Source organism: Poromitra crassiceps (assembly GCF_964638095.1).
Source record: "Poromitra crassiceps genome assembly, chromosome: 4".
NCBI lineage: Eukaryota > Metazoa > Chordata > Actinopteri > Beryciformes > Melamphaidae > Poromitra > Poromitra crassiceps.
In genome coordinates this window covers 1-12,500 of record NC_139626.1, presented here as the reverse complement: position 1 = coordinate 12,500, position 12,500 = coordinate 1, and the positions used below count along the sequence as shown (strand labels likewise).

General features: G+C 44.3%; 1 protein-coding gene across 1 annotated transcript in view; it reads left to right on the top strand.

The window, feature by feature from the left end:
* The window catches only part of LOC310774952 (zinc finger protein 385C-like), a gene marked incomplete at both ends in the record, with an annotated part of 70,763 nt that extends 63,304 nt beyond the window's left edge, over positions 1-7,459 (top strand). The window contains 3 exons of the mRNA XM_083635042.1: positions 2,364-2,556; positions 5,121-5,498; positions 7,257-7,459. Of these exons, the coding sequence (XP_083491168.1) occupies positions 2,364-2,556; positions 5,121-5,498; positions 7,257-7,459 (774 nt within the window). The remainder of the gene's footprint in view (positions 1-2,363; positions 2,557-5,120; positions 5,499-7,256) is intronic.
* Positions 7,460-12,500: the final 5,041 nt, after the last annotated feature.

The window sequence follows — 12,500 nt, the reverse complement described above, 5'->3', positions numbered from 1 at the left end:
GCGTGTGTGTCAGTCAGGCTAAGCTTTGGGCAAAGTGTTGATGGGGAGACTTGTGCCCCTCCACTCTCAGCACACACCATTTCTAACAAATATGACCTCTACACACTGTGGGTTTGAATGTGCAAATGTATGCCTGGAAACAGGCATGGATAATTTAGGCGATGCCAAATTATCTGACATGTGAATTGGCCAGATGCTTGATATATGCCAAATCCTCTAACACTGTTCCACATTCAACCACCCAGCTCTCTTTTAGTTGAAGTAGTGCATTGTTGTCTTTAGGGCTGGGTTAAAAAAATCGATTCTCCGATTTTTAATCGATTTTTATTTTAATCCTTTGATATCGATTCATATGTCCAGAGATCGATTATTTTTTATTATTATTATTATTATTATTATTATTATTATTATTATTATTATTATTATTATTATTATTATTATTATTTATTTATTTTATAAATAAACATAGGCTATACTATTATAGGCTGTGTGTGGTAGTTCAAACTGTTTCAAGTTGACGTTTATGTTTGTAGTTGAAACAAAAACATAAATACTGTAGGCTACATAAATGGAAATGTTTGATCATTAATATCTACTTTTAGAAATTATATAGGCTAAAATCAAATCACTGTGCATAATTGTGAAAGTGTCTTTATTGACAGATGAAAAGGCTGTTATTTACCCTTTGCCACCACCTGGTGAGTAAAATATATGTGTAACTAAAACCATTAAAATTGACAACCGGTCCGCAACTTTTTTTCCCCATGGCGCAAAAAAGGTTGAGAACCCCTGTGTTACATAACTGGACAGTCATGTAATTCAGGTTACAGCTAAAAAAAAACATGTTTTAGTATCACTAACCAAATCGATATTGAAATTAATCGAATCGTAATCGAATCGAATCGAATCGGGATTAATCGATTCGGAACCTTGTGAATCGGAATCGAATCGATTCTTGAAATTTGAACCAATACCCAGCCCTAGTTGTCTTTCATGTACAGAAAGGCATTGGTGTTGGATACATGTATTCCTGTATCAAAGGTTTTGTTTGCTGTGTACACATGACATCATGGATAAATTGCTCAAAATGTATTTGAGCTTTTCACAAGAGCTAAGAGCAGGTGATTTAGTTTCTGATACGATCATTGCATGAATAAGGAGGTGTGCAGAGGTTCAGTGAGTGTGCACATTTGATATGTGGGTATGTATGGAAACACTCACTCATAGTCAAGTGTGTGCGTGCGTGCGTGTGTGTGTGTGTGTGTGTGTCTGCGTGTGTGTGAACTACCAAATAATGTGTTTTGCTTCAATTGTTTTGTTGTCGTTGTTGTTGTTTTTATTCCAATATAAACATTGGTGCACTGGTAGTTGTTGTTATCAGTAGATCTTCCGTTGTGCACGTCTTGCTTTTCTGCAGACACCCAGAGCCATTTTGGGTTTGCATATTTGCATGCATCTGTTGTCGCATTGCCACTAATGTGTTTCTCCCCCCCGAGAAAGACACAGAGGTCATTTTGTGCCGGAGCAAAACGGACACGGGTCATTTTGTCAGAATGCATCAGTGGAAAAGATGAGCCAGTGAACTGAAAGGCTGCATGGCCTCGACACGCCAAGCGTCAACCTGATGCTCATTATGTCCACGACTACAACGATGATGATCAAGATGATGCTGATGATGATGATGATGTGACTCTTACTCCAAGTCAAATGCATCATTTCTCCAATGTCATGGAAGCATGAGAAACCAACACAATATTCACCTTCATCTGTAGTTCTGCAAATATGTAGTAGAAATAACACACATCCACATTGGATCAATCCATTCAAATGTCTCATGGAATACATCATGGAAAAATGCTTTATGCTCCTCCTGGATGCTGCATTTTTCAATATATCAATTCCATGTGAAGTGGAATTCTATAGCAGATGGAGAAATTATAGTCCATAAGTACATATTGATTTTAATACGAATCCTCCAATGACTTACTGACGTCAGTGATTCTGTTCATGTACATTGACTTGCTCCTCTGCTTGTTTTGCGCGCGCGTGTGTGCATGTACGTGTGTGTGTGTACGTGTGTGTGCGTGTACGTGTGTGTGTGCGTGTACGTGTGTGCGTGTACGTGTGTGTGCGTGTACGTGTGTGCGTGTACGTGTGTGCGTGTACGTGTGTGTGCGTGTACGTGTGTGCGTGTACGTGTGTGTACGTGTGTGCGTGTGCGTGTGTGTGCGTGTACGTGTGTGCGTGTACGTGTGTGTGCGTGTACGTGTGTGCGTGTACGTGTGTGCGTGTACGTGTGTGTGCGTGTACGTGTGTGCGTGTACGTGTGTGTACGTGTGTGCGTGTGCGTGCGGTGTGGCCAGACCCAGGCGGAGGCCCACTACAAAGGTCACAAGCATGCTCGCAAGCTGAAGGCCTTGGACACCCAGAGGAGCACCCAGAGGAAGCGGCAGAGGATTGGACAGAGTGCCTCGACCCCGGGCAGAGACAGAGAGAGAGGGCAGGGGAGGGGGGGAGGAGCGCGACTGATGGACGCACATCTGACAGACATCACAGGTATCAATCTTTCTTTTCTTAAAGGCTCTCTCTCGCTCTCCATCCTCTGAGTAATTACTGGCAATCGGGGAGCCGTAAGCACTTAACAGCTTGGTAGCTGCCACTCAGCTGGATAATTACTAGCTATTACCTGTCCCACTATCATTGGGTCTGTCAGATGGCTAATTATTCCCATCAAGCAAAGAAGGCCTGCAAGATGTGATGACTTGAACAACTTGAATAGGAGGGATGCCAAGTGGCTTTGCTTCCTTTGCTTTTTGTTGTGGTTCTAAAAGCAACAGTGCCAACACAACACTCACTGAGATAGGTTTATATGTCCTTTATATGTCCTAATGTCATCAAAAACCAACGGTTGAAACGCGCTGTGTTTTTTGTTGCCCGTATCAATTATTTGTGAAGATGTACTCTGTATGATAACTCTGTGAAGTACACAGGTACAATTACTTCTTATTAAATGTATTCATCTTTAAACTCTTTTCGCTTTGATATTCTAGTTGCCTGCTGGGTTACTTTGGTCCACAAACTTTTTGTGCGTTCCAGCTTTATTTTATGCATTAAATGTCGTTCGGGTGCTGGGATAACGTAATGCGTTATGAGTAGTCGGCTACTGTGGCTAATGCTAGCGGCTAGCGTTAGTTACTTTACATGGCTGTAAAACGCCACTGAATGACCAAATTGATTTAACTTTTAATCATTTCGAGTAACACTGTTTCCATACGGACTCCCAGCCTTGGTTAGTTGTTTATAACGTGACTATATTTATAACTTTTATAACGTACTCCGGTTTCCGGTTTATAATTCGGGTCTGCAGCCAAAGAGTATAACAAAGGAAATGGCAAGCTGCAACAATCAAGTCGCGTTAAACCGGGCCTTGTACCCATAATTATTTTTACAGTTGGGCATTCAAAAATAAGGTGAATACAGTATTTTCAAATGGAAAATAGCCTTGTTATATTCATTTTGTATACTAAGTTTTATTTTTTCTCCAAGGAAAATTGCAGGGGCTGCTTAGGGGGAGCCTGGCTTCTTCCACGGCAAGCGCCCCCCCTTCCCCCTTTACTGCCGCGCCTGCACATAATGGTCGCTTTGTTACTCCATCCAGGGGTTGCCATGGTTGTTGATTGATTGACAGAGGGAGCTTGAGCAGAGGAAGTGAACACATGACAGAGAGAGAAAGAAGGAGAGGCAGAAGGATTGAGGGACAAGGAGGAACAGAGATATGGTCAGAGAAAAGGAATGACAGGGAGATTGTAGATGAAGTACATATAGGATGAGGAAGAGGAAAGGTAGTGTGAGGGACATTTAACACTATCATATATCTATCTATTGTCATACCATTATAAAACCATTCAAATGGATTCATGATCATGAGTGATTCATCCATAAAATAATACATTTGCAAGCATCGGCTCGTAAGCAGCAACTAAACTAAACTAAAGATCAGATTATTTTTTGCATGCATTATGCAAAGTAGGTGAGGAGGTGGCGGCATGTCCATCTATCATCAACAAAAACAAAGATGGCAAGGTGCAGGGTCACCAGAGGTCACAGGTGCAGGGTCACCAGAGGGTGAGACTGTGTTCTCTACAGCTGAAACAAGGTGCAGGGTCACCAGAGGTCACAGGTGCAGGGTCACCAGAGGTCACAGGTGCAGGGTCACCAGAGGTCACAGGTGCAGGGTCACCAGAGGTCACAGGTGCAGGGTCACCAGAGGGTGAGACTGTGTTCTCTACATAGACGTTTTTGTTTTCTTGTGTTCAGACATAGGTTTATAGATGTTATTTATTTACCTTGACAGTTTCGACGAGTCAAACTCTCGTCTTCTTCAGAAGCAGTCGCACTGACAGCTGGGTAAGACGTGTCAACCAGTTGCTTTTCAGCAACTGGCGGTGTGCCCAGCTGAGCTGCCAGGTCTGCCACGTCTTACCCAGCTGTCAGTGCGACTGCTTCTGAAGAAGACGAGAGTTTGACTCGTCGAAACTGTCAAGGTAAATAAATAACATCTATAAACCTATGTCTGAACACAAGAAAACAAAAACGTCTATGTAAAAATGAAGACATGATGAACATCATTGAACTGTGTTCTCTACAGCTGAAACAAGGTGCAGGGTCACCAGAGGTCACCAGAGGGTGAGACTGTGTTCTCTACAGCTGAAACAGAAACATTGATGTCAGTTTTGTTCTAATCGTGTTTGAGCTGCTACAGTGCTACGAATGCAGCTACAGTGACTCCTTCACTGTGATGACTGGCGGGAGCAAAACAAAATCATATTGGAGACCTTCAGTGAATCAGTGATGACCTTTCAACCCCGTGAGAGGATGTGATGTGTGTAGGTATTGGCACATTATGGCGCCGCACATTATGATCAGATCTCAGCCAGTATCAGCCAGGTGTAAATGCAATCATGGGATGCCATTCCAATGGAAATGAGAGCTGTGTGCATGTGCACCTTGCAGTAACATGCACTTTTCCGTGAAGATATCCAGATATATAGATCACATTTTAATTCCAGGTATAAATGGGGTCACATTGCAACCTATACTATAAATCTGTCTGTCTCCAGGTCCGAGCACCTCTGCCCAGCCAGCACAGCAGCTAGCAGAGCAGAGCCAGGGAAACGCACTGGCGCCCTCTCCTGCCTCACAGCCCTCATCTATGGACACCTCCACACTCCTCTCCCCTCAGCTGTCCCTGCAGGTCTCCCCCGGCTCGCAGCTCTCTGAGCTAACTACAGAGATCACGCCCATGGAAGGCTGCAGTCCCGGCCCCGGTCCGGCCCCGCACTCTGACCCTCAGGGAAACTCCACCAGAGGTGAGGAGGAGGGGGAGGAGACAGAAGAGGCTAAGGAGGCCAAGAGGAGCAACACAAAGCAGTCACTCCACTGTCCCGTGTGCAAAGTGACAGTAAACTCCAGCTCCCAGCTGGAAGCTCACTATAGTGGTATGTACAGTACTACAATAGCTGTAGTATTCAGTAGCACTGGTTTCCCTGGCATCTGACTGAGTCACTCAGTGTATTGGACACAAACTACACAGAATCTCATAATTTATATTTCATTAGCTGGCGTCAAAAACCCAAACAATTCTGCTAACTGGTCTCACTTGCTCTGGCAAACCAGATCCAACTCAATCCTATAATCAAATTGCCTAGGTGGGTGGGTGGCGAGCGGTGTCTGTCTGTGAGTCACCATTTGCGTCACATTTTGTGTCACTTTCGTGACGTTGGCCGGGCCAGAGGCCCCGGCCGACCGATACCACACCAACCCGCCACACACACACAGACACCCCCCCCCCCCCCCCACACACACACACAGACTTGGCATAGCGCCTGTTACAGTTTAAGGATTTTGGACTCAAGAGCAGACACAGAGACAGCTTCCAAGTTTAACAGAGTTTATTGAAAAATGGATGGCTGGAGTGAGCGGCAGGCAGGCAGGCAGTGGCAGAGAGTTACAGCAGGTGAAGACGGAGACGAACCCGGGACTCTGCTCACAGTTGACAGCAGGGAGAGGAACCATACGACCTGAGCACAGGAGGAGAGGCAGGCGTCAAAAACTGTCCACAGGAAAACACGAGGAAAAACTCGAGAGAGATATTCAAAAGAGATTTAAGCTCAGAGCTGGGAAAAGCTACCACATAGCATAGGTGACTGAACAATCTGACGACGAGTGGTGGAAGAGCCGGGGTATTTAAGCAGGAGTCTGATGATTAGAAGATTGCTGCCAGTGGGTGGAGGAGGGTATTGGGGTTTTAAGTATGTTGATTACATTTCAATATAATATGTATTACATACTGTGAAAACTTAAATAAAGTTTGTAAAAAAAAAAACTGTACCGAACCACGTAGACAACACACGGGCGAGGATACACTGCAGACGTAGTTGATGATGCAAGTGTCCTCTGCAAGTATTCCGTTCCGTTCGCGAGCACGGAAGAAATGTTTTAATGTGAAAGCTGACCAGCAGGGGAGAGGGGAAGGGGCAATAGTTGTTTTTGTGTGTGTGTGTTCTGATACCTAGTATGGAGGATGTCATGGAGCCTTATGGCGATCCGACAAAATAAATCGTAAAAAAAAAAAAAAAAGAAGATTGCTGCCAGCCGTGCTGCAGAAACTCCACCCCCTGTACAGAAACACTCAGGGGAGAGAGACAAACAAGACACACTTGTGCCTCCTGACAGCGCCTCCTACTGGCAAACACAAAAAGTGGTTTATCTCTAGAACCGTTTGTCCGATCGACTTCAAACTTGGGGAGTGTGCTTTATTATTTTTTACCTCTATTTTATTTACTTTATCATTTTTATTGTCTTAACTTATTTTCATGACTATAAATTGTCTATTTTTTTTTTTTTTTTTATAACTTTTATTTCTTTACTTCTATTTTAATTATGTTATCATTCTTATTGTGTTTACTTATTTCCAGTCTACAAATTGGTTTTAATGTATTCTCTTTTGCTATGGTTTGATTGCTCCTGTTTTAAATGTCTTTTTCTTGCATGTCCAGCACTTTGAGCTGCATTTTATGTATGAAAGGTGCTATACAAATAAAGCTTATTATTATTATTATTATTATTAGGGGGACCTGATGGAGTGCAATGCCGAATTGCGTGCAATTCAACTGTAAACTTCATTCATTATTGATAATTATACTCAAAAGTGAATGATTCTGACATTTGGTCCTCCCCTCTGATGGTGGAATCAGGCTCCAGGCACAAGCAGATGCTGGACGGACCGAACAGCAGCCAATCACAACGCAGGATCAAAATGACGTCATCGCCCCGCCCGGCCTGCCGGACGAAGCAGCGAATGGGCAGCAAAAGCAGAGTGGGGGTGGGCGTGTCCAGCCAGCGCTTTCACTGTGAGCTGTGCCAGCTGTCTGTCAACTCAGAGACACAGCTCAAACAGGTAGGTGGGACTTCCCCTCATCTCCCACTGACTACCCAGAAATTTTATTTTTTTATTTGTGTTGCGAGCAGAGCCCACACAGGCAGCATAGATCCACGTAGGGTGACCAGATCCCAGCAAACCAAATGTGGGACAAAGAGTTAAGTTTGGCAGGGACTATGTGGGACACATTACCAATGTTGAGTACGGCTACGATTATTTTCATTATCGATTCATCTGTCGAATATTTTAGACTCATCGATTAATGGATTGGTCTATCCACCTCATTTCTAGCTGCCATGATGCCTACACAGCTATACACATGTTCAAAATTTGAACATGTGTATAGCTGTTTAAGTAGTACATGGACATTTAATGTTCATGTACTTTATGTGCTGATGTATGTGACTTTTTAAATTCTCTGGATATCAGGGTAGGAAATTAGCAGGCAAATTGCCTGTAAAAAATGTAAAATTGGTCTTGGATGATGGGGGCTTTTAAATCCCCCCATAAAATAAAGAGTTTGTTTCTGAATTTTAACGTTACTCTGTATTTTCAAAATGTGTCCGGATTTTGTTCTGTATTAGCAAAGTGTGACTCAAATGGCCAGCTAGGCATCCATACCTGCACAACCCTCGCCCCTCCTCCTACTAGCGGCACAAGCTAGGTCAGCTACATAGTTAACTAGCTAATGTTAACTTAAGAAAAGTGTTGTAATTAAATTAATACGCAAACCACCCGCTGAGTTACGACTAGAAAGTTTCAGATCTAATTGAAATAGAAACGGTCGCTGACCCTCTCCCGGTCTGCCCAGGGCCTAAAAAAACTTTCAAGGAGTCTACTATTGTGGGTTGGAGGATGGACTGGATAGCGAGTCGTGACATCTACCGTCTATCGACATTACTACATGGAGATGATGGCAAATGAGGATTTGTAACTGATTGTTTATGAACTTTTAGAAATAAAATATGCTTGTATAGTAATCATTGAATATTGTTCTGTCATGCAACATAGAAGAACTAAGGTATTTCCGAACATTTGATAAAATAGCCCTGGAAATGATCCAAAATGCCCCTGAAACATATTTCACAATGTGGGAAAAAGCCCTTTAAAAAAAGTTAATTTACTACCCTGCTGTATACTAAGGCCATGTTCAGACTAGGAAGCCAAATCTGATTTGTGAACTTTAGTGACCTATTAATGACTTTATCCAGATTGGTTTTATGAGTCTGGATGCTCCAAGTCTGATTTGTGTCACTTGTCCCAAACCACATATGGAGGTAGTTTCCAATCTGCTTCAAATGTGCTTTTAACTGATGTGTCTTCAGTGCGGACGCGCAGATCCACCAAATCTTTTTTTTTTTTTTTACAATTTCATTTTCCTTTTTCACAAACATAAAACATTCAGTTGTCACAGTCTTGATTAATTTGCATGTTCATTAATTTCACCCTTAATCCCCCCCCCCCCACCCCAACCCCTATACATAAACATACATACATCAAGTTAAAGTAAATTAAAGAATAATACACTCACACAAAATTATATTAGTTACATTTGTCTCAACTTCACGTTTTCCCTTTTTTCTTTCTTCTTTTATTTCACCTCACCAGATATTCCTTAGCTAAATAAACAAAACAAAAACAAAACTAAAGAAATATGTGTTGCATAATTTACGTATCAAGTAAAGATGTAGTCGGTCCCACACTTTCAATTAGTACATCACTGAGGATACGTCCCAGTTGCATCCATGCAATGTTTTTTTTTCTTTATTAGTTAGTCTGGCTTAGCCAGTGACTCATAGGAATAGACTACGTGACAACCAGGAAAGACTAGTGACTACTGGAGAGTCAGTTGACAGCCGGAACAGGGGCGGCACCCGCGAGCAGTATGGGTTAGCGCCCCAGCCTGCGTCTTTGAGGAAGAAGCCCAACAATCCACGAGAGGCCTTTTAGGAGGGCCATTCAAGCCGCAAGTGGAGACTGCAGTGCCACCAAGTACTGCATGGTATCCACCAAGATACCATCACCTCGGAATGAGATGTTTGGAGCGGGGGAGTCTGGTGCAGCGCACAGGTCCTAGACCTGGTGAGACGAGGGAGGAGCCCGGCCGGGTGGCAACTCACAGAGCCCGGTCCCTCTACGTACCAGAGCCCTCCCCCCCCGGTCCCAGCAGAGTAGTTCCGGAGCAGCGGATTGAGTGGCCCTGACCACGTGACCACCTTCGACCCTTCCTAGAGGGCTGACCGTGGGTAGCTACTGGGACGTAAGTTGGGGCTTGGCCAGCCCCGGCTGGGTCACCTGGGCGAGGGTGTATGATGTTGCGAGACCCGAAACATCCTATGACCCCAGGGTACATCACTGAGGATACGTCCCAGTTGCATCCATGCAATGTTTTTTTTTCTTTATTAGCCAATACAGGTCCCACAGAGTCACTTTCCAAAAATTCCAAAAAACGTCCCCAGATTGCTTGAAAGACTTTAGGTTTTCCCTTGATAGCAAAAGTCAGTTTTTCCATAGCAAGACAATTAGATAATTCCCTGAACCATTGATTGATCTCTGGTTTATCTGGATTTTTCCAAAATATTGCCACTGTGTGTTTAGCTTGGAGAAGACAACGTATGATCATTTTCTTCATGTTCTTATCAATATTTAGCTCCTTCGGGATCAGACCTAGAATGCACAGCCGTGGACATATAAGTAGCTTCTCAGATACTATTTGTGACAATATATTAAGTACTTCATTCCAAAATTCCATGATTCTTGGGCATTGGCATCCTTAAATGTTGCATTACCGCCACCTGAATTGTATCAGCTTCACAGTGCTAACTATTGACAGTGTCCACTTTCTCAGCTATTCAGGGGAAAACACTGACATAGCCTACTTCTATTTCTATTTTTGCTATGTAAACGTTTAAATGTAAAGATAGGCCTATGCTATGCGTGCAATAACGTACTGATAGTCAGCTTACTCTGTAACATGTAGCTTTTATTAGCCTCTCAGGCTAGCTCCGGGACGCAATCTTTTTTTCCCCATGATGGCGAAGGCTAGGCGAAGGCATGACCCGCCCCTCTCTGCCTCTAATTGGCTGACTGCACTCGGCTGCTCTCGCCTGCTTCCCAGGCGAGCCAGAAGTCATCTCAAATTAGCCTAATTATAGCCTATACTTTCATTCAATGTCACGATGCTGCGGGGGGAAGTAGGCTACTTCATAGCTAAACTATGAAAATAGTGTCCGCTGTTTATCTCCCTTTCTGCTGCAGCATGTTGAAGAAATAAATGTAAATAAAAAATAATATAAAAAATCGAATAAAATTAATAATCACCTCCGGGACAACAACGCTTCCTACCCAGCGTGTGCAAGTCTTTCCGACAGGGGTGGTTGTTATGGCAACTCTCAACAATAACAACAACTACTACTAACTACTACAAGACATAAAGACCGAAATAGGCTACTTATGGGCGGACCTGTCCACTACACACTGTATTTGCGTAGGCTATGTTACATATTTGTGGGAATGAGAGGGATCTCACACTTGTACTGATGTCCAGCATGACTGGTGACGAGGGAAACATGAGTTTGTTTACTGCGTCGCGCCATGCACCGGGTCCGCCTGGTGCGTGGGGTTCTGGAGGGGGGTCTCAGGGGGTGTGGGACCCGGGCAGGGTGAGGGGCAGGGCGGGTGGTGGCAGCCTGGTGGTGGGAGTGGCTGCCCTGGGTGTCTGCCCAGCAGAGGGGCACTTGGCCTGGGTGGTGGCAGTCTGGGGGTTGGGGTGGCTGGCCTGGGTGTCTGTGCCCTGGGTGGTGCCGCTGGCGGCGCTCTCCTCCTCTCCTCCTCTCCTCCTCTCCTCCTCTCCTCCTCTCCTCTCCCCCTCCCCCCTCCCCCCTCCTCTCCTCTCCTCTCCAGCAGCCTCTCTGGTCTCTGGCCACCCCGGTCAGCGGTCGCCTTTTATACACGGTAGAAACAGTGCAGGACAACGTGATTGGCTGGCTCAGATTTGAACAGAGCCAGCCAATCGCGTTATCCTGTGATGACGTAATGTCCTGTGCCCAATGACCGGATGGACCATATATGGACTTCCTCCCCCCGACTTCCTCCTCCCGACTGGCTGCGTTATCATAGCTGCTGTGACTGTTACTGCACTATCCGTCAGATCCCTTTGTAATACCAACCCCGTGCAATCCATAAAGGTACATGGACGTTACTCTGCAGAAACTACAGTAACAAAATCACGAATTGCTCTGTTTTTGGAGCTCTGCATGTGTGTGTTTGTCTAGTTAGCTAGCCAACCAACCAGCAGCTAACATTAGCTAGCTAGCTAGCTTACCGGAAGCAATATTTTTTTTGGATGATGGCGAAGGCATAACCCGCCCCTGGCCATCTCTGCCTCTGATTAGTGGCAGCGTTATAAACCAAAGATATGACTATATTAAAAACAAAAACACACTGGCGTCTTTCATGCAGGCTAGCAAGCGTAACTGCTGTATGTCTGTCTGACCCACTGAGTCTGACGGTCTGACCACAGACTGTAGAAAGAGATGTAATGCAGGATAGCCAAGCGAATGTGTTTGGATGGAAGTTTGACGCTAGGCCAATCAGAGGCAGAGAGGGGCGGGTTATGCCTTCGCCATCATCCAAAAAAAAAAAATCGCCTCCGGGACAACAACGCTTCCTACCCAGCGTGTGTAAGTCTTTCCGACAGGGGTGGTTGTTATGGCAACTCTCAACAATAACAACAACTACTACTAACTACTACAAGACATAAAGACGGAAATAGGCTACCTTGTTAATGTGTCTGTCGGAGACACGGCCTAACGTTAACATTTAATATGAGTCGAATATCAGCCTGCGCTCAGCTATGTATACAGGAAGTAAACCGGATATTCAGGTGGGTTGTGACGGTTGTTATTGTCAAGTTAAAACTGTCTATATAGTGAAATAGTGTACCTTTCTCCACATTACACTTTACACATTGGTCTGGAATATTGGCATCAAAATGATTAAGTAAAGCCGGAGTAATATATGTTCGCATAATCCACTTGTACTGTAATAATCTGAACCT